The 24,411-nt window shown below is 29.1% G+C and overlaps 1 protein-coding gene and 1 long non-coding RNA gene across 2 annotated transcripts; both read right to left on the bottom strand.

Moving 5' to 3' along the window:
* Window positions 1-819: 819 nt before the first annotated feature.
* LOC126837833 (uncharacterized) lies at window positions 820-3,161 on the bottom strand. The gene is made up of 4 exons (XR_007685636.1): window positions 2,381-3,161; window positions 2,154-2,290; window positions 1,648-1,838; window positions 820-1,555 (listed from the first exon to the last, which is right to left on the bottom strand). It is a non-coding gene; the product is annotated as an uncharacterized LOC126837833 (long non-coding RNA).
* An 18,865-nt stretch (window positions 3,162-22,026) lies between these two features.
* On the bottom strand, window positions 22,027-22,456 carry LOC126837810 (uncharacterized). Its single transcript, XM_050571762.1, has 2 exons — window positions 22,328-22,456; window positions 22,027-22,230 (listed from the first exon to the last, which is right to left on the bottom strand). The coding sequence occupies exons 1-2, from the start codon at window positions 22,454-22,456 to the stop codon at window positions 22,027-22,029; spliced, it is 333 nt and encodes a 110-aa protein (XP_050427719.1).
* Window positions 22,457-24,411: the final 1,955 nt, after the last annotated feature.

Raw genomic sequence — 24,411 nt, 5'->3', positions numbered from 1 at the left:
CGTCTTGGTTTTTACTTTAAATATTTAGCGTCTTGGTCTTAATAAGTGTTACTTGTACTGGTGTCTTAACTAGTCAAATTATTAATTCTGTTAGTGAAAATATTTTTAAAAAAACTTTAATAAATAACATTCAATTTTTTGTTTTTTTAGTATAATGTTGTATTACATACAGTTAATAGATAATATGTACAGAATATATACAGAAATAAACAAAAACTAAACTTAATATGTACAGAAACTATTTTAGCATTTGTCTGAACTGGTTATGATAGGTACTTAAGATGTCAAACAACATCTTTATAAGGCATCTAGTGTGTTTCTTAAAATGTTTAGATAACAAAGGATTCCATAAGAAATACGTTCATCCAATACTTGTGCACTAAAATAAATTTTCATTTTTATAATTTAAAGTTGTAACGCGTCAATTTTAACTATTTCTAGTTCAGTATTTTTAATTATTAAAAGCTGTATTTATTTATTAACTCTTTATTATATTACCACTACTATACTTATACTGTATATATTTCATAGTATTGACTATTCTTACTTATTTTAATGTGTTCATAATATGAACAGTAAAAGTATGTTTTTTATTTAATAAATGATTGTTTTTTTCGTTGTACGAGGTATAAACAAAAATTTAGAGTGACAATGAAAAAGTACAATTTTTTTTGTTTTTGTATGGCTTTTTTAACAGTCATAAGCTTAAAATTCAATAATAATATTACTAACAAACATTTAAATACTATATTATGTTATGTTTATTATGATAATAGTAAAATAAAAAAACAAGTAACAAGATAAATAATATGCTTATAAGATACGAATAAACATTTTTATTTGCTAAATCATATTGAAAAACTAAGACTAAATAAAATTAACATATCTATAATTAACTTGTAAATAATAGAGGTACAACATATTGCTGTATATAGTGATGTATTTATAGGAAGTTACCTTGGACGGTAAAGTTTGTTTGATAATTTCCCACTAGAAGAAATCCATCTCCATTTACATATTTAAGTTAAAAAATATTTATAAGTATATTCATTCAATTTACTTTTTTACACTTAATCCAATAGTTAACATTTTTTTTTTTCTATTTTGTGTTTTATAATTTTATTTACTTTATTACTTATAAAAACTTAATCGTAAACCACTAGAAAGTTGTCAATAAATTCTGTAATAGCTAATGCCAAAACTATGCCATCATGAAAATAATTTCAAGATTTGGATTAAGACAATAACATATTTTAGAAATATTAACATTCTCAGCAGCATTTTAGATTAAATTAATATTAAATAAAGAATTCATCATTAATAATTAATAAATAATGTATAATAATTATAGATATGTTAAGTATATGTGTGTTTAAAAACTTTATGTCACTTTTAAAATGATAAAGTACTTTTAAATTATTTTATTGAATTACATTTTTAGCTGAATAACTAAATATATATAGTTGTCTAATATTTGATTTGAACTTGTGAATCCATCTTATTCTTCTTACTGACTTAATGGAAAACCGTTATCTGCAATAGTGTGCCACAGTAACTAAAAAAAAATAATAATAAAAATAAATTGTTAGAGATGAATTCATAGAAATTAACTAAATTATTGCAAACTGATGATCTTATATATTTTACCTTAAAATAAAACACCTATAAATTTACTGAAAATTGAATACCACAACATTCGACAATGTATTGATGGAATTAGATTAGACTGATTGACTACAATAATATAATACACCAAATTTGACGTTGGTAGTAGTGTAGTTGTAGACAATAACAAATATCAATTTAAGTTGAGATAGTCCATATTAATATTGAACATACTGAAACATATAATTAAAAAAATTAAATAAGTTCCTTAGATACTTAAATAATTATATGGTTAAGCAACAAATATCAGTATACACATATATTTTTTATAATTATACAAGTATGATAATTTTTAAGTTAAACGTTAATTTTTAAGTAACGCATTTTAATTAAACATATTAAGTATGATAAACATAAGTAATCCAAAAAAACTTATTATTTAAAAACATTTTATATGTTCATGAATAATAAAAAACGATTAATTATATTTTTCTAATAAAAAAATGTACTTATACAATACACCTATATTAATAAATACATTATCTTACCTATTATTGATTCAGTAAATGATGATTGAAGATTCAATTTTTTCATAAAAAATTTTATATTTTTTCTTTGAATTCAGATACCAATATGTTAAAACACAAAACTACACATTTATAAGTTTCTCAGAACAGACATAATACTGTAAAAATAAAAGTTTTATTTAAAATATCATCAAGCATAATTCAAATTACTCTATTTATTTGAAATAACATATTATTATTATAAGTACCTTTAATTTTGATATTTGATGTGCATACATTTTATAAGTAAGGTTTTCTAGACTTGTCACTTGAGCAAAACTCCATCTCGGTATTCACATTGATTATGGATATTTAATATCAATGTTATTATTTAAAACACAATAAATGTTGACAAGTTCATAGATCTAGTAAGTTATGATACTATATTATTATAATATACTATGAAATTAAGACGTACAAATCGCATGAATGAACAAAATGTGTCAAATTAACCAAAACATATAATTGCTAAATGCTGGAAAAATATACACAAGGTATTGATAACAAATTAAACATACCTACTATTTTATAAAATAAATGTAAAAGTGTGTAGTGGTGGTATATTTGTCAGTCGATATAGCGGTTATCATTATTATTTACTATCGGTGAATTATTTACCTAAAGTAAATAGTGTTTGGTACGGTTATGATTTTTAAACGCTACTATAGCTATTGTCAAAGTTAATTGTCAATAAATAATAACAGAGCAGTCAAGTGTCACCTTAATATGTTAGCGTCTCCAAGATATTTAATTTATTTTTTACACTCCCTTTAATTTTAAAACTGTGTAGCTCGTTAACTACTCAATCGATTTACCTAGTTTTTACGCCTAAAATTAAATTTTAAAAAAATAAACACGATCATCAAAAAAAAATTGGGGGTTACCATTTAAAAATCCAAAGTTGATATGGTTTTAACGCATAAGGGATGGTGTTAAAATTTTGAAAAATACATTAAATTTGTCCCACCTAATAACTATAATAGTACAAAAAAAAAAAAAAATGAAAAAAGTCTAATATCTTCTAAGATATTGAGTGGTCCATAGTTAACCAATCATCCGGTACACCAAGACGCTAATTTTGTAAGGTATTACGAAAACGATTTAAAAAATTGCCTTTTTTTACTACACCCTAATGTATACATAGTGATCCCCATGGTGTTAACACACTAATTTTCTCGGAAAATATTAATATTTTTATAATTATTTTATTCTTGTATTTGTAGGTACATACTTTACTATATTTTTTAATACTTTGAAGATGTTTGATCATCCCTTACTATACGTAACAAGACTATCAACTTTGTTTTTTTTTAACGATACATAGTTTTAAGTATTTACTTAAGACTACCCGGTTGTAGTTAAAAATTAAATGTTTAAATATTGTCGTTTGAATTTTTAACTTTTAATAATTGGTTTGCAACTTATGACTTTGTAAATATTTTAATTTAAGATCGTCATTCGTTCTGTTTTTATAGACACTACTTCGACGAGATTCCAATAAAAAATACAATAATACAAAATAATTGGTAATATTGACCCCCGTCGATATCACTGTCATCAATAACCATACATTAGAAACATTTGTTGCGGTAGAGATTCTTTTCCGCCAAAAATATAATCGAATTCAAATTAGTCGATGAATAAAGAATATGAGTAGCACATTTTCAAAATTAATAATAAACACTTTTGGCAAAATAAGCGAAAATCGTTTAAACATTTCTAAAACAACTAGAAGTATAACATACAATTACTTTTAATTGTTCTATATTTTATGTTTTTTTTCCAACTATGTTCAAAATTAAAAAAATAAGCCAAGTGGAAATAATTAAATAAAAATGTGTTATTTACATGATAACCAAACAATAATAATTTAGTATTTTTCTCTATATGCATTAATAATTAATAATATAACAATAATAACAAACAACTATTATTATTATTCGTTTTTTAGATAAAGGACTTTGATATTTATTCTGTATCTTATGAACATCTATCTTACACAAAAATACTCTAATATTGCGTATGGCGCGTCCGGCCGCGAACAGTACTTTAAATCTGTACGTCACACGGAATATTTTTGCATTTCTTTTTTACAAAAAACATAAAATTTACTATTAAATATTATAATTTAAATATTATATTTTTGGGCAGAAAATCCCTGTTATGGTGTAACAGGGATTTTGTGTCCAAAAATTAAATTATAAAACTAACAATATTATTATTATTTTATTAATAAAATACTATTTCACATAATAAATATTAAACTAACCTTTGGCTTGAATTACTTAATAGTGTGATGTCATGCTGTTTTTTTTTTGCAGGACTCATACCGGGTTGCACCAAACTTGTTGTTATCTATTGGTAAATTATTTACCACCGTAATAAACTAACTTTTGTTAAACTTGTTGTTTTATATTCAGTTTATTACCAGTATACTGGTTAACGAATAAATGGCATCAGCAGTAGGAGTTAATGGTATAATCATACTGGGACTAATCAACGATACACTGATTTCCGCTGAACGCACATTTCCATTATCACCATTTTAACGCAAAACATTGCAAACAAAATTTAACTTTACGTACATTTTTACACAGCGATAAATTAATTTAACTCGTGATAAAGTACATTTTTAACAGCAGATAACATTTAAAACATGGTTTCTGCAACATAATTTATTTTAACTCCAGTTAATCGAGTTTATCTCTATGTAAATATCCGGTGCAACCCGTCATCAGTGTAATATCACTCGTATTAAAATAATTAATGAAATAATTCCTAATAAAAAATGTACACTTTTGTGCTGATGATACAAAACAAATTCACTATTACAGCCGCCGCGCCGATGACATGTTAAGTCCGCCCGGTTCGATTTACAATTAGCCATAGATTGTCTACCCGAAGCTTAGACGTCCCGCCTCCGCCACCAAAAACACCGACGCCGAAGGCGGAGGGACTAAACGCACACAACCCCGCCGTCGCCGATGACGGCAAAGGAACTAGACGCCGCAGACGCTCCGGCGCCGCCGACGGCGTGCCGACTAGCCGCAGACCATGCCACTGCCGTCCGACGAGTGCCGAGGCTGGCCGAGGCTAGCCGAGACCGTGACGCCGGCGACATAACCTAACCGTAGTTAACTTACAGCTGAGCCGATCGATGCCAACAGTTCTGCGGTTTGAGCCCAAAATGCATTTATTTAGTTGACCATAGTTTACCGCAAGATTTGCTGTTTTTATTGTGCTACGTTATTGATTGAATGATTCGCGCCTTGCTTTTTAAAATGGGTAAATTTTAGTACTACACAGTACACTCTTCAATCAAAAAAACGTTTAAAACATCTGACATTTTTCATTAAAAATGATCGTAATTAGTTTAAAAAAATAATGTTTTTTTCAATAAAAAAATGTTTCTTTTTTTACTAATCGTCTAGTTAAATAAAACAATTACACATATGACCCTTGTTTGAACTTTATCTCGGCAGCCGCCACCCCACACTACCGCATTGTCCATCGGTACTGAATGTACAATATACCGTACCGACTGCATCGTTTTTATTTATTTCGAGAAAATATTTAGTTATTGTGCGATAATCATCAGCGGAGGTGAGATGTAGCTTCGAAAACTGATTTTTGTTAACAATGTTAAAATCGTGAACTAACATTGGAGTAATTGTATTTCGGAATTCGATAAAGTTTGTGATGTCATAAACATAGAGTGGTGGTATTTTTTGTCTTACCTCTGGAGGGTCTAAATCGATATCATTATCCGAATCTATGTTTGTGTTATTTTGAGTCTGTAAAGGTGAATATCTGTTTCTGTTAATTATTGGTGGCGAAAGAGCAGTACTGGATGTTCTTTTGACAGAACTATTTTTTGAAGTAGTTGGCATTGCTTTACTGGGTGCCATACCCAGGGAAGCGTTGGAACGCGCGACGAAAATAAACTTTGCTTACGTACAAACGGACAACCGGTTTCGATGAACGACGCGCGTGAACTGAAAGAGTTTTAAACTTTTACTATGATGACAGTTTATTTCAATTTCAATTGTCAACAATGGAAAAGCTATTACTGAATTATATCAGTGAAAATTACACATTTTCTTCATAAAAAAGTATTTCATTTTCGTATTATTGTATACAACTTGGTTTTATCCCTATCATCGACCACAGCTATACTATCAATGTATATAAATACACTTTGAGAAGTGGTTTCCGCTTGTGCACTCCAGGCGGTTTCTATGTTCGGCGTTTGACAGCCATCTACGCGAATAAGAGATTTCTTTCAACGTGAACCCGGAATGGCTATTTCAGGAGAGACCGAACTCGGACGTTAGAATACTAATACACCGTTTTCGTGGGAACTTCCTTTTTTGTACTATTAGTAGGGGCTATAAGTTAAGGCTGCTACGTGTTTAAAATATTATCTAATTGTGTATATATTCATAACAAATAAACAACTACAAGGTTACTACTTCCTTTTGAAAATTATAAAAACAATTTTAACTGTTCCAAATTTAACTTTAAACTGCTGTAAGTTCTTGGAAAGTTGTCAGATTAAGTATATTATCTAAACAGCTACAATTTTATTACTTTTATATAAGGAAACCACATATAAGGGAACTATGACCGAGCTGTACTCCAAAATATTGTTCGATTTTTTTTTATGCCGAATGTGTTTTACAATTTAATAAAAAAAAATGTCTATGAATATCCAGTAGTATAGCTCAAAAAATATCTTAGATAAAAAAATACAAACATTTAAAGCCAGTTAAGAACGTTTACTCTGCGCTAAGGAAGCTGTTTTTAATTTATAATTCACCAGGTAGTAGATAAAAAATTGAAAAAAATTCAAATATATGTAATAAGTTTTAATAGAATGTGTTATTATTTATGTTGAGTTGATATTATTTTAAAATGTTGTTAGTCTTTTGATCCAGTCCTATCATCTGAGGTTGCGTTAATTCTTATATTAGCCCTTTGAGAGTTTTTTTAAATGTTTTGTTTAAATACCACGCGTACACCGATTCGGTAGTCTTACGGAATAGGATGAGGACGAAAAGTTGCCACGCGATAACACAAACCGGAAGGGGTGAGCCCTTTGATGAAATTTAACACCACCTTGACCCTTCCCTTGGGTCTTGGCTGCTGTCTCCCAGGGCAGTGTCCGACAGTCTGTTATTAAATGTTAACCGAGCGGCACGCATACCCCGGTTAGGCAGTCTGTTAGCCGCTTAAATTTCGAAATTATGTCTACTAGGGTGCTTTATAATTTGGTCGACAACGAGCAAACTTTGAATCATCAGTTATCAGCGGTTCTGTTAAAAGTAAATGGTAAGTAAATCTCACATAATTTTATATTTTTTATGTGCTAGTGTTTTATAGTTTTTTCTGGACCGATTAAGGTGATGAGACAACGCCTGTCTATAATAATTTGTTTCCATTGTTACTTATATCGTAATAATATAATGAAAATATTTTCAAATATTTGTCAACTGTTGATTCATTCAGACATAGTTGATTCATAGACATTAGTGACCTAGAAATTTACAACAGTCAAAGTTTATTATCTTCTCTATTTTTGGTCTATTTTTTCCTTAATATAAAAAAAACTTTGACTACAGATTTAAAAAAAAAACGTATATGTTTTAGTCCGACTCTAGATTTATCTTCAGTTTAATATTCAGACCTTCAGTTGTTTCTATTTTTAATATAAAGTACATTGAAAAACGTCGCTTCTGGATGACCATTGTGCATGCTGCATGCACAGTTCACGTGGTTTTATGTTGGTGTGTTTACTTTGTGCATACACACAGGCGACGTCATCACAAAGGAACATTATTATACAGGGTCCTGCAAAAACACCTCCCCTATTTAGAAATGTCACTGTGTGAGTTGTGGTACAACGGGGTATCGATCGATAGAGTATATTTCAACTGCGCCGAAACGATGTCTTTTATATTAAAACTTTAAAAAAAAATAAGCGTTTAAACATATTTTAGCTTGTAACGTTCCTGCAAGACAATTTTTAAAAGAGCTGTATTAAGAATGCCAACTTAGTTTTTTTACCTTAAAAATGCATGTTAGCTTAGGTTTAAGCTTAAGTTAATGATAAAAATTGTGTTATCGTTGCAATCGTCGAGTAGAAAACTGAGAGTGAACGCGTCGAGTGCTTTTATAATTTTTTATTATTTGCTAAAATGGAACATGAAATTGATGAAATGATGAAATGATGAAATGAAAAAGGAAAACCAGTAAAAATTACATCGTGCGAAAGACCGGCAAAAGTATTACACGCGGAATTAATGGAAAATAACGTAGATAGTAGTACTTTTTAACGATAATGTCAGTTTTATTAGAAAAGTTCAATAAAATTTTAGCGTTGTTTTAGAACCCCTGTTTCTTTAGCGGGATGCAACTAATAATAATTTTTTTCGGATGCAACTCATATTTATATATACTAAGCCTGAGAGGCAACTACTGTAGATTGACCTTTTTAGTTACGATAAGGATCGGATGCAATTCGTAGTTTCCCAGATGCAACTAGTATGCGCCCATATTTTGATATCTACTATCGTACGGCCGGCCACCGAGTGTTTTGTAACTCGATGGCTTCGCTCGCTACGCTAAACTAAAAGAATCCTAGGTTTACTGGCTAAAGTCTAGAAGGCGACTATAGGCTTAACGCCTTAAGTAAAATTTAACTTAAATCATACATAAGAATGAATAGCGTTGAAAACTTAAATTAAAAATCACAAGTGAAAAAACAAACTCTGGCGCAGTTGATGTATACAACTATACATTAAATGTACTATAGATAAATAATGTCCATGTTATGATGGGAAACGCATATAACACAAATATTTTAGTGTACATTTAGGACACTGGGAGCGATCTATGTTGGGAAGGGTGGTGGAAACGTGTGGCATAGCTCAAACCAGAATAAATTATATGTGATCCACAAAAAAGCATATGTTTGAAATCCATTCTGAGCCTTATTGACAGAAAAACTAACTAAAAAAGAGCTTCCAGCTGTTCCATACGCGTTGATTATCTATATTACATTTAATCTATAATATAACCCCGGCGCTGTTGATTTATATTTTTTTAGTATACCACCTTAATTCCACCGGCGCAATAGATTTATACAATATAGGTAGTTGCCCAAAATGGGCGGAATTGACGAATACCGGATCGATAGTGGTATACATGCCATTTCCTCCGACCTAACCTAAACCAGTTTGCTAGGAACCATAATGAGGATGAACTCTAAATTACCGTACATCATTGAATATTTGTAAAATGAGCACACTGATAGACATGGTTACTGGAATTATTTAATTTTATATTTTCCTAAATCGTGTTATATTATTAAGTGAAAGTTCAAGGCTGCGTTTTTTTTCACTCGTCATCGCGCGGTACTCGGTCTTGTTCAGAGTTTTGGTAGAATACAAATTAAAATTGTGATAACTAATAACTTACCATTTGTCAATAACAGTATTATGTTGTTATGTATTATGTTTGTTAATTAAACAAATTTGTTCGTTTGTTTGAATAATTTCCTCAGTCCTTCACACTGCCGTTCAGTCCCTCACAATGACAATTTGTTTAATTCAAATTTTCTGCTAAACTAAGAATTTCTATGAAGGAACATTAAAGGTCTTTATGTGAATCTCATGGCTTAATCAGAAACAAAAAAAATATTGTAAAAAAATTGACTTTTCTTTAAGTGAAACAATTATGTCAAAATTCCTTGGTTTCAGAGAATCATCTATATTATTGTATATTTAAATACATTTATCCGAGCTGCTCTATTTGAGCTTGAGGCTTTTTAGTATAAATAAATTAAATCATGACTCTGAGACTTTTTTTGCTCTTAAACTGGTTAGGTTAGGTATAAAATATTACACGCCTGACGCACGTAAATACATACTACATAATAATACATAAGCCGACTGAAGCACGACACAAACTAAATTAGTTTTGTGTCAATAAATATTATTACCCAGATACGATAAACAGATAGACAGACAAGTAAGAAAAAAATCATACTGAAAGGGTAGAAAAAAATAATGCTTTCATCTTTATAATTGGTTATCATTGAATAACGTCTATAGATAAGATATCGCACCAAGGACGTCCGGAGAGTAAAGATACAACCCAATACAAGCCCCCCTCCCCCAAGGCCGTAGAAAATTTTTTTTGCTATGTTGGCCACAATGCCGTTTAGCTTATCTTTTCCCCTTCAAAACAAGACCAGAACGAGTTCAGTACGTCAAAAACTGTGGTCACAGGAATTTTTCTCGTGAAACATGTCGATCGAGTCTTCCGCCAAGTGGAGAATCCGCGCCAAATCCGTGAAATCGAGTGCAGACCTCCAAAGAGTTTTTGGAACGCTATGAACTGAAGGGTGATGATTGTCTCAAGTGTATTTCTACTGGAGATGAAACTTGGGTTGCACACTATACGCCTAAAACCAAGAGACAGTCCGAACAGTGGCGTCACACCACTTCACGGTTCACCCTCAGCCAATATTACCTAATACGTAATATAAAATTATTAAATACATATAAATTTAACATTGAGTTAACTAGTATTTGATAGAATGAGTATTATAATAAAAACAAATTTAATATACTTAATGTTTAATAATATAATGTATCACACAAAATCTAACTTAATTTATTATTAAATTACAAACGTTTTTGTTTAATACAAATCCATAACGTTTTATGAGTGTAATGTTTATTTTTATGTGCGGCGATGGTATAAAATGCTACGTGACGTTTTGGGGGTTGTGGTGGCGGCGAGGGTGTTGCAATAGCAACAATGCATATTGGACTCCCTCAGCTGTTACCGAGCGTTATTATTGATTTATTACGGCGAAACGCACGCTACCGTTTTGACTTCACCATGGCGGATGGCCTTGCAGTACGGTACGAGACGACGTCATACGCGCATTAAACGTTGAACAATTTTTTTAGCTTTGATGCAAAGCGAGAAGGTATTGGTTTTACTCTGATGTGTGTGTTTTTTTTTATCTGTATACACTGTAACTTTTTTAATACTGGACCAATTCCTTCGAGTAGCAATTAATGTTTTAACAATTTACGATAAAATTTATCAAATGACATATTATTTTCTTTACACCGTACTCATTCGTCATACAGCACTACAAAATTTTATAAAACTGAACATAAGGTTGCAGCGTAATATAAGGTACAGTATAAAACGTATATTATAAGGACTCTGGTCAATAGAATAACCTTACATGTATAAAACGTAACGCTAAAGAACCATGAATAATATTTTATTATAATGTATAACAATAATAAAACTATTGGAATTTGCTTTTTATGCAGCTTTTAGCTTCGATGTGAAGCTGCGAAGGTATGATGTGTTTTTTTTTATCTGTATACACTGTAACTTTTTTAATACTGGACCAATTCCTTCGAGTAGTAACTCTATAAATCACAAATTTCATCTAGTTGGTACTTTGGGGCGGTAAAAGTCGAAAAAGTTTACTTCTACACAGTCGAAATTTAAAAAAACCGTACGAGTTTTTAAGTTAGAAATTTACTGGCTATAATTTCGAGAAAAAGAGTCGGATCGAGTTGAAATTTGTTAGGAATATTTATTTGGTATGCCCGCACTCGTCAGTTGTATCAAATTTAAATTATACCCATTTCCCATCCATCTCCCTAGGGGGAGGGGGTACAAGTTTTTTGGGGTTTTTAGCCGTAATTTTATTACCTTTAAGTTGAAAATTTGCCAGTTGTTCAAACTTATATGTATCCATAACATATTAAACGAAAAACAAATTCGGCACAACAGTTTTTCTTTAATTTCCGGAAAACTATGTTTTCGCAGATTGCGTACATATTAACAAAAACCCCTGAAATCTTAAAAAAAATGTATTAAATCATTAAATCAATTTTATGTATATCTATGCAGAATGATACTATGATAAATGCGATGTCTGTAAACAAAGTTTTAATATACAATCTTACCTCAAAACTCACGAAAGAACACATACCGGCGATGTAACGTCTGTGTAAAAACATTCTGTCATTCTGTTGGCTTTGAGGAGAATGTTGTTTATAATATATGTAAATTTGTATTTTAAAATTGAATTTTAATTAAAAATATTAATTTATTCTTATGCAACCAATCATATTTATGGAAATTATTCTTTAATTTATTGTGTTACTTGTAAATTGTGTTTATTTTTTTGTTGAGTTAATTATAAATTAAAAATAATAAGTAGGTAATATAGTTTATATTCTTTATTAAAATACCTATGTTCATAATTCACTTTAATAACTGTGAAATTTAAAAATACTATTTTTTGTTAGATTTTTATGTTTTCAAATAAAAATAAAAATTCCAAAATTTTTACAACATATAATATTTCTATTTAATCGTATATGAGTAGAAAATCAACATAGTCTTTAAAAAGGTTAACTTATAAAAATATGATATACAAATACTCTTGCACAACCGCATTTAGTGAAACCAATGTGTTTTATAAATTATAAAACAGTGTTCAACATGTTATATAATTTGGTAGTTAAATTGTACTGTTAAATTAAGTAACTCCAGGTTGTACAAGAATCACCAACAGAATACATATGTATGTATTTAATATTTTTGTTAGTTGGTAGAAACATATGTACTCATATAAATTGACATTTTATTCTTGACTAAAATGAACAGACATGTACTTAAATCGAAGTGTGTGGAAATTAATATTACCTACTTACTGTAATATATTTAATAGCATAATATTAATATTATTTAACACAATATAATAGATAATAGATTATCTATATAATAGATTTAGGTATGTCATAAAACTTTTTTTGAAAAAAATAATTATCTTCTACTATTATTTTAGGCTGTTCTTTGCAAAATTATTTTACTGTTTGTAATAATGCGTTATTTAAAATGTAAGAACAAGTTGTTTTGTACAACTAGGGCTTTCGTACTTACTCGATGAACGTTTACCTTCCCTAAATATAAGGTGTAGGTAATACGGATCAGTTTGATTGATCAATGTTTAATATTATAATCTTATTAACACTCGTTGTATGCATCCATGACGCGACCATTCATTTATGAGATATAATAAATTGTATTAATAAACATTTGTACAAAAATCATTCCAAAATACAGAAGATTTGTACTTTGTTTTTTTTATATCTTCGTAATTCATGCAAACATTGAAGAAAAACATTTGTTTTTTTAATTTTTATGTTTTTTAGGTACCATTTAATAGAATGCGTTTTATTTGGGCGTATCTTAAATGGGTGTAAATAAGTAGTAGGTAATATTGAGTTTTTTTCAACGGTCAGCAAATAATACAATTATATTAAATTTCTACCATTTCAGCTGCCCCATAAAAAGTACCTACTTAACAAATTTTAAATCTCAACCACGATTTTTTTTAATTAACACAATACATATATGACGAAAAATCATGTTAAAAAAACCCTTATTAATAAAATTAGAAGGACTAGATTAGCCGACCATTTATGTTATAGGTTCCAAAGATCATTAAGAAATTCCAGGACCAATTACCAACAGTTGATTCATTGGAAAATAACGGATATAATTAAAGCGAAAAAACATAATTATATTTTATTAAAAATCATATAATTATATTCACAATATTGTCAAAATAATAATACAAGAATTTGAAGTTGAAATAAATATAAAATAAATTGTTATAAAATAATACCCTTCAAAATTATATATCCATAATTATAGCTTGTCAAACAATCCCAACAGTATGTAATATACATATTTTTTTTTAATAACTGTTAAATTATAGTTTTTATAATAAAAAACCACACTTGTTCGCATTTTTAGTCTATTTTATAAAATAATTTTAAAAAAATGTAAGAATGTATTAATATGATATAGATAAGGTGTAGATGTAGTTTTAAAACAATCTATTATATGGTCCGGCTTTTACCAACAAAAGGCTCTTCTTATTTAACTTTCTCTCTTCTCTTAACATTCAGCCTCCCTTTACCATTAATTCATTAAACACCCGTTCCGTATTGTTGGGGTACGATACAAATGCTCAGCCTGTGATGAATCATATGGTCGCTAAGATACTCTGAAAGGTCTCCAAGCAAAAGCACACGGCTCATAGTTTCACGTGACTGTTTGGCAGTTTTAAAAATAAGTTTTTAAAATCTATTTGTTATTATTTTATCATTTTTTTTTAGTAATGATTTAATTCAGATTTAATATATTTTTATTAGTTTTCTTATAATTTTTTATTTATTACTATCGTTTAACAGATCAATAACATAAGTATTCGTTTTCCATTTAATTTTTCGACGGTCACATGAATTATTTAGTTTTTATAATGTATTTTATAATTTTCATAAACTACACATGCAATATGGTAAACAATATTGTTACTATTCTTATTTTTTATTATTAAATGTTATTAGTCTTTTTTAGTTACTGTTGGTTTTTAAGATAAATTGTTTATAATATATGTTAATTTGTATTTTAAAACTGATTTTTAATTAAAAATATTTGTTTATTTTTAAGCGTTGAATTAAGCGAATTATGTTAAAAATTCAAAATAAAATGTATTATTATTTCGACAATTATGATTACATTATGGTAGTTTCATTCATATTTTTTAGAATAAGTTTTTCGTTTTTTTAATTCGAAGAATTTTTAATTTTGATTGACAGTAAACCTAACCTGACCAATATTAATAAATGTCATTCGGGCAAATCTGCAGAATATGTCTAATTCAATATTTACATTTATTATTGAATAATTAGTAAAAATAATTTTGTTCAATATATTTGTGTGGTTAGTAGTTCCCAAAAAATCATAAAATCGAGACATTTTATTTGTATTCACATCATTAATGTGACTTAGAAAATAATAAATATTATGTTATTATCTAGAAAACAGTTAAGCAATTATGGTTATTATAGTTAAGAAAAAAACACAAATATTTAAAAAACCCTAAACTACAAAACATAATGCATTTTATTGTATACGCATATTTTGGTAGCAATGTTATCATTGTCAGGGATTACAACAGATTTGGCCTAAACTTTTTTAAATATTTGATTATTTTAATTCTTATCCATCATGTTATAAGAGGTTAGTGAAGTGTGGTGAAGCCACCGTAATATTTATATACCATTCGGTTCAAAAGAATGAATAAAATTTAAAGACAATATGACGACAGTCAGTTTTGGTTGAAACAATGCTTAGTTTGGACTGTGATTGGTTTAGAATATGCAGATTTACACTGTACTAATTTTTTTAACAGATTTTTATTTTAAGTTATAATTAAAACGTTTAGTTAAAACAGCTATAGTTATTTTGTTAATACACGCAGCTATTAAAAGTCCAAAGATGAGATTTATAAATTATAATGTATAAGTTCAAATTTATCATATTTTGACAAGTATAATGACAAAAACCTCATGACTGTAAATAATACGTTATTATTTTTTTGTTTTTGCAGGAACTTCATTTACTACCGTCAATTCCTGGGGGTCCTGCTGAAATACAACATTTCTTATTCCTGGAATCAGACAGTTGTAGTTATAGTTAATATAAACGAAATTACTGATAATTTTAAAATAATAATTGTTTTACCTTACTTTAGGAAACTTGAATAATGGCAACCGATTCTTGCAAGTTTCGCTGACTGACAACATATATTCTGTTTTTAATTTAATAATCTTTCGTGGTAAGCATAGCCATAAATAATGATGATTAAAATAATTATTAATTTTTGTATTTTTTTAACGAACATAATTTACAGCGACCAATTCTTGTGATATTAGCTGAGTGGCTACAAGTCATCTTTTTTTTAATTAGAATAGTCGTGTTTGGTGAGTATATACATAATAATTGGTTATTGTAAAATTTTAACTTTTTTTTCTTCCCTTAGGAAGTATTTATTTATAGCAACCAATCTATAGCTGCTCATTACAACTATAGTAATTGTCAAATGAAATATTTGTTGTCAATTCATAGTCCGGAATTATTTAGAAATTACAAGTATTTCAAAGAATTCAAAGTTCTTTATGATTAAGGTTATAATATATCAACCTAACAAGATGTGGATTTAGTGGAGCTTATAATTTTGTAGTTTTTCTTTTTGAAGTTTTTAATCCATATTATTGTGGAATGTTAATTTTTTTTTTAACATATTATGAATAGGCAAACAAAAATCATAAACCCTTACTCCTAGAAGATGTGGAAACCATAGCTTTTTTTACATTTTTAAGATTTGAGGACTGAAAATTAGACCGAATAAATCCTTTGGGGATATAAGGAAAGTCCAAAAAAGAAGACAATTACACTTTGACCATAGTATACCAATAGGTTGCTCTATAAGAGTGAACACAACAGGTAGTCAATGAGTATTTGAAAAACATTTTCATTATGTTGTTAATAACGACTTATGGGAAACAACGGTAACATAATGTTGTTGACAGACGATCTACCAATCGTGTATTCACTCTAATACCCAATGTACCTCTACACAAAAAAAAAACCAGAAAACGTATAACACATCGTTGTAATACTATAATTTAATTGTTAAATTAATTAACAACTTTTCATTCGTTGTAAAATATGGTTTAGAGTAGGACTATAACATTTATAATTGTCTTAATGTAATTATAATTTTATTATAATCAAAATGTTTTATATGAAGAAAGGGCTTAGAAGGGTCGTCACAGTGGTTTAAAATCTGAAATAGTTGGCCAAAACCCCAAAAAATATTAATTTTTTTGCTGGAGAAAATTGTGTTAAAATTGGGTATACCTAACCATTTAAAAAAAACATTGATTTAGAACCACTGCATAATGGAAACAGTACATATTGGATAATTGGAGATCATAGGGATTCAAGAGTTATTTTAACTCTTATTTTTTTGTATTTCCTTAATAAAAAATAAAATAGACCACACGTTTTTGAAAAAATTTAATATATTATACCCCCCCTCCTTCACTAAATTACATTTAGACTAATTTTCAGGTCTGAAGGCAATAAACTACACCTAATAGAGTGAGATAAAGTAAAAAATGTCTACCCATTGGGGAGAATGGATTTGTATACTTTTTTTGGTTTATCAAAGTATACATTTACGTAAACTATGTCTAAAAAACTTTCCATACAAATTTGTAATCATCTGACTATTTTTAAACTAAAATGTTATAGCGCATCATAATTTCATATTATAAAATATGTAAATTGTTTGGGTATTTTTTTTTTATTTTGAACTAAATTTTAGTCATATGCTTTGTGTCGCTTATTTAAAATAAAACAAATTTTAGCCACCTCTAACCCTTGGCCTATTAATAAATAGGTGTTGGCTATTTTTCCCTAATAGTCAATAAAAGTTCCTCATTACCAAATAATTTTCATCTACTTTTACCTTATTAATTCAATAATTAAAATTGTATTATTTGCATGAAAAATTAATGCTGTTTGAAATACAATATAAATTTATTTATCATATTTAAATAATCTAAATTTTAGTCATTGTCACTAATATTCCGTCTCTTTTTAGATTATACCGCACTACCAACACTAAAAATTCTTTCCGCTGTGCAACGGCAATGACAACGACAAAGACGGCAACGACGGAGAGAAGGTCTAATTACAAAATGTAATTGAAACCGACTTTTATAATGTATGATTTTTTTTAATTTTAGAGTGGGTATAGAATTCAAGATGCTTATACTTTGAGTAAAGCTTCTTTTTTTTTACACTCCTAATTTATTTTCAATAACGATATACTTATACTTTTTTTTGGCCATGAAAATAAAAATGTACTAGCATCTTCATCTTTATGCTCACTGCTCAATTAATTTCTACTATTCTACCATGATCTTCAAAACATCTTTTTTTAATTTTGGACACTTTCATGTAATTATTACATATAGTATATTAAATTATATTGTAAAGAACGTGATTGATATTAACCAAGAAGGCACTATTACATTATCATAAAAGTAATTCTATCTCGTTACGTTATGTTTTTATAACAAAACCCAAACAACTTTTAATAATGTCAGCTGCGAAGAAAGAATTTGGCTCAGTGAAAAATCTTTGAATTATATCTTTAAAAAGTTTGCTTCTTTTTCTATACCTTTCTATGTCTTTAAAACTATAGCTTCAAAATACTTAACAAGGTATTAATCATAATATATTAAATTTAAACTACAAAATGTTTAAGATCTATGTTTAACATACGGTATTTATTGATAGAATATTTTAATGTATACCTTTGAAAGAAATGGGGTTGAAGATGAGGTTGTGGGTGGGAATGGGAATGGGGTTGGGGGTGAGAATTAGCCGGTAAATAACCGAAAAAGTTTTTCAGCCGAGTCTGCAACCACGAAAGAGCATTTTCATGTCTCGTTGAAGTACCGAATAAATATAGATTAGTTGTGGAATTATAATTAAAAAAAAAAAAATTACATGAAGCTTCCAATTACAGCATAAGCCAAGGGGATTAAAAAATTATGTACAATCATGTTTCTGGCTAAAATTGTAGTGTTTATTATCTGGCCAAAAGTAACTTAACATAGAGAATTAAACTATTTTGAATTTATTATTTAGTTCTTATTTGAACGTTGAACGTACAACATATCTCTTATTTACTATATCTTACCCCTCTCCCCTACGCACTATCTCCCGTCCCTATCACTCACCCCTATCTCCTGTCCCCAACCCCAACTCTATCTCCCACACCTTATCTCCTACCCCTATTTCCATCTCCAACCCATCTCCGTGTGGTAACGCTCTTTTGGTAACGCTGTTTTCGTTATGCTTTTTTTCGGTTATTTGCCACAGCTAATTCCACCCCTTTCCCATTGCCACCTCATCTTCAACCCCATTTCTTTTTTTGTAACGCTTTTATGGTAACGCTTTTTTCAGTTATGTGCCAGAGCTAAGACATGAAAATGTCAAAAAATTGTTACCAAAAAAGCGTTACGCTGTCACGCGCCGCAAGGTAACAAAAACTACGAAGCGACGACGAAAGACAATTATCGGAAAGACCATTTTGGATCCATTTCGAATGTTAATCTGTTACGCTGTTATCTGATATGAGATAAGAGATATGTTGTACGTTCAACGTTCAAATTATAACTAAATAATAAATTCAAAATAGTTTAATTCTCTATATATTAAACTATGTTAAGTTACTTTTGGCCAGATAATAAACACTACAATTTTAGCCAGAAACATGATTGTACATAATTTTTTAATCTCCTTGGCTTATGCTGTAACTGGAAGCTCCATGTAATATTTTTTTTAAAATTATAATTCCACAATTAATCTATATTTATTCGGTACTTCAACGAGACATGGAAATGCTCTTTCGTGGTCGCAGACTCGGCGGAAAAACTTTTTCGTTACGCTTTGTTCGGTAATGTGCCAGAACTAAGACATGAAAATGTCAAAACCAAACCAAAAGAGTTAGAATAAAACCCTCATTGAATGAAAGGCTTAATACTATTTTCTCTGTATATTGGTAATAGTATATTATATCTATAGAAAAAGACACCCAAATTTCAAAAAGTAAAGATTACGACCATATTGAGCAATTTCGACGGGATGTCGCCGACCATATAAATATATCGAGTTTCATTAATCAATCGCATTTGGTACTCAAGGCTGAATTGTGGTCATCCATTAGTAATGGGCTGAGAGTGTGTCCAAAAACTGATGGTCTGTGCCGTTTATTGATTTCTTAAATTCAACAATAGATACTAGTCGAAAAACCATTACAAAGTTTTCGCTGGAATCGTGGACTGCCGCACATTTGTCCTCTGACCTTTTGGTGCTCAAAGTAAAGAACGAAAAACCTTTAACAATTATTGGGAAACACGGTTGTTTAAATGTAATTTATGTTTTTTTTAGATTTTGAACGGGTATTTGTATGCCCCAATATTTTACAGAGTGTTCGGTCAAATCTATTTCGTAGAGAACTGCTAACTTACTCTACAGTATTTCTATGAAAAAATGAAATTGTACACTTTACTGCAGGTGGTTCGTGAGCTGCTCAGGTTAGCCATACGGTTTATCTCACAGATTTGACAGCCGATAGCATCACTATTTGATTAGACTACAAAGAGCGGCTTGCTATTATCGTTAAAAATCATAGACTGAAGCGGTGTAATTGTAGTGATGAACGCAGCCGACAGGCTCAAAAATAAAAATAGTAAGGTTCAAAATACACAATATTGGGATCAGGAAATAATACCATGAGCGCTGTGTGTTATAAAAAATGGCCGCTGAAGTAGGATAGATAACACAGGTCTAATACAAAATATAATGTTAAAGTAATAATATAATGTTAACTAATTTTAATTTTTAACTCATTTAAGTCTGAACCTCTACTATCAAGGGATACTGCAAGTGCTCGTGTTCGTATTGAACGAATAAACCAAAGAATTAAAACTTTTAAAATTGTTTAGAACAAGTTTCCTTGAGCTCACGTTAACTTGGCAAATGATATTATGTACATTATATGTGACATTTGTAATTTAAATAAACTTTTATTTGCTAATGGCAAATTCAACATAATCTGATTAAAAATAACACTATATATTATATTTTTGCATAATACATATTTCATGAACTAATTTTTCATAATAAATTATTTATAAGTTTTTTTAAAAATGTTTCACAAAAATTATTGTCAATATTTACTTTAAATACATGTATATTATTTTCTAAACTACTGTGTATTTATAAGTCACAGCTTGTAACATTTGTCATTACCATTCCTAATTGAATTTGTGCATAGTACTTATGTTTTTTTTTCAAGTCATATTCTCCATTTGAATTAAGTTTTATATAAGATAGATTATCAAGTAATTCGTTTAATTTTTACGTTTTCCCCATGAATGGGCATTTTATTTCAATCAAAACATTTGGTGTTAGTTCATCATCTAAAACAATACCATCTGGTGAATAACTTAGCCATGTTACTTCGGTCCACATTATACAACCACATTGAATAACACGCTTTCCTGTTAAGTTTGTATACTTTTCTCTGGCAGAGTTTTTATATTTTACACTGTGTTGGATATACTTATTGTTAATTTTTGTAGGCCAAAAGTACTTGCTAGCTTTTAAAGCCCATTGTGCATCAGTTTTTTGAGTTAGACCAAAGGTATATAAATTATAACACCTGCTTCCAGTTATTCTGATTTATCTGTTGCAGATCTTTTTCTTATATATTGAGCATCATATTTTATGAGCTGCATCCAAATTTCTCTACAGCAGTCTCCTAAATCTAAAACAGGATACTTAGAAATTAGAAGTAAAATTTCATGAGGCTTTTGAAAAATTAATTCTTCCTCAGAGGTATTGTATAAATAATCATTATTAGATGAATTATCATATCTTTCATTATGAGTCGTCCTTTTCTATGAATTGCTAATGCAGAATTTGGATCGACCGCTTCAAAACAAGATCTAAAATAATAATAACAATACAATGCATTTATAAGTTTTAATTTTTAACATAAATCCATGATTTTACCAGTGTATATATAATCATATCTTAAATTATAATTAAAACTCAAGTAGTACCTAATTAAATGTCCTGACATTTTTACTGTAGGTATTGTGGCTCTAGTTTTAAAGCAACAAAAATCTTCAACTGGCACTGGCTTATATTGTTGTGAAGTAGGTTCTTTTAGACGAGACCATTGACATTTAATGTCTGTTAATGAAAGATTTTGGACATCTTCAATATCAGTCCTAACAAAAAAAAATGTAGGATGGTACTTATAGTTATAATATTATTTTTTTTTAATTAAAGACTAATAGCAATCTTACTTATTTAAGAATAGGAGAACTGCAACAATGTGCTTACAACACTCAGACGCTCCTGCAGGATAAGTACACAAAGTGCTTTCTATGCTTATTTTTTTAGTTCCGTGCTCACGTTTTGTTTTGAAGGAGCAATTCACTTCGTGTGGCATACTTGATAAACATGATGTACGTAATACTAAGCTTTTAGTAGCAATCGTTGAACTCTAAAAGTAAACAGTAACATAGTTTAGATGATGTGATTACCGATGAGAATTGTAAATTATTTCAACTACTATTATGATTGTTAGAAGTTATACTTACATTTTCATTTTCAACTTTACCACATAAAATAACTTTTTTACCATTCAAAACACATTCCCCTTCAATTAAATTTCTTGAAGAAATTGTACACTTACAAAAAGTAAATATATCAATTAAACTTAAAGACATATTAAAAGTTTACCAAGTAAAATTAACAATTATATATTTGTAACTGTTGGAAATTGTATGAATTAAATATTAATCAATACATCAACAATTGTTTTTTTGATATTTCAAAAATTTAATGATAATATCAATTTTAAGAGGGATTCGGATGTTTATTTATATAAATTTGTGTTAAAATAATAAACATTAGGCACCGAGGTATATAATTTGAAGCATAAATGTCTTAATATTTTATTGGTAAATTTTATGTATATAGTTAATTTATGTATGAATCCTACGTAATTATAATTAGAACTTTTTTATGTTGGTCCTGTTTATGTTGGTTTACACCATATATATTATACATATCCATTTTATTATATTATATTATAGCCGGTACACACAGAATAGATTAGTCTACTCTTTGGTGGAACATGCTTTTATTTTATATGTATTGTGTAGGTACTGCGTTAATATAGTCTCATTTATAAATTATAGTTTAAATCTAGTTTAGAGCAATAAAAAAAAGTTTTTCTTTTTTAGTCGTATGATGGTCTATATCGCCAATAACATACATCCTACTTCTGCGGCCATTTTGCCTGGTACACAGATTGACCACCAGATTTCGACTACTTAGATACTAAACCCAATATAATTTCATTATTATTGGGGCGACATGCATCCGCCACGTCATTATCTATAATAACTTTATTATGTGGGAACAATGACTAGGGGAACTTTTGACGGAATGTCCAGTGGATGAAAAATTGATTCTATAAATTGTCCAACAGTGATTATGATATCTCACAATAGCACCTACATCAAAGTGTGTACGAGCAGCACTGACGTGTGCTCTCCATTCCCCCCTGCCTATATATTGAAATGTATGTAGCTATGTAACTACACATCCAAAATTAAAAATTTAAGTGCACATATATAAATATACTATAGCAATTTTAACAAAAAAAATATATGTTGCTATTTAAAAATCAAAAGTTCCTATCAAAATAACTAATTTGGGAGGGGGGTAGGAACACAAAATATTGTGGAAAATTGAGATCACATTATATAAAAACTGTATAAAAAAAAAAAAATCAATTATTTAATAAACCCAGCGAAATATTGACTGGCTCATGATAAAAAAATCACCCTGTATATTATATTCATAAAGTACTTATTATTATTAACACAAATTGTATTTCTAGGTTTTATAGGGAAAGGGTGTTATGTATTAACGTTATTAAATATTATAAACATACATATATAGTGGAGGCTGTCCACTAAACGCGACGTGCGGTCACCGGCACACTGAGCATTAACAATTGTGACGTTTTATAATAAACACTATTTTGTTATTAACTTTATTTGTTGTGTTCTGTTATATCATAGTATAACAATATATATACACAAAACCAAGAATAACGAATTTAAAATGGTATTTTCCAGAGCTCTGACCACATTTAGAACTTTAATAGTAAGATAAATCATTTATTTACTTTATTCGATTTTCTTAATTTTCTGAAAATGTTGACTGGTCGATAGCCAATTTTGGATAATTTAGTTTATTGAGTTATTAAATTTATATTTGCGCGCGTTACAATTAAAACGCTTATTAAAAATTCCTTAACTATTTTTTCTTTATTTCACTTTTTAAAGCAGTTCTAGGGATTTAGGACTGAAACGTAGACCAAATGTAGATCAAGATTCAAGAATGGAACTAGAACATGTACAATTTTCTCATAAATCTGTAGTCAACCTTTTATCACTCTCAGTTATAATAATTTCTGTAGACCTGCGACCACCCCGTCCCCACACGCCCCGGTTCTGCTGTACTGGCTTTGAGTTTAATATACGGGTTAAACGGGATCAATAAAAACATTATAAAAAAAAAAGGCTACTCTGTATGGCCAAAGGTTTTCGAACGTCGCTGCACAAACACTTACCTGCACAATACATAGTATGATGATGGATTCTGTAGG

This window comes from Adelges cooleyi, unplaced genomic scaffold (genome assembly GCF_023614345.1).
Source record: "Adelges cooleyi isolate 19-005CV unplaced genomic scaffold, UGA_ACOO_1.1 ACOO_flye_CR_arks_rails_tigmint_CR_PRNA_3, whole genome shotgun sequence".
Lineage (NCBI taxonomy): Eukaryota > Metazoa > Arthropoda > Insecta > Hemiptera > Adelgidae > Adelges > Adelges cooleyi.
The sequence above is the reverse complement of the archived record's forward strand: the minus strand, read 5'-3'. Positions and strand labels throughout refer to the sequence as shown.

What these genes read in the sequence shown, in the direction of transcription:
- LOC126837810 (XM_050571762.1), bottom strand. Translation starts at nt 22,456, where the DNA reads ATGTCTTTAAGTTTAATTGATATATTTACTTTTTGTAAGTGTACAATT. An exon ending in GTAAAGTTGAAAATGAAAAT is followed by an intron (nt 22,231 to 22,327) that starts GTAAGTATAACT and finishes GTTTACTTTTAG; the next exon opens with AGTTCAACGATTGCTACTAA.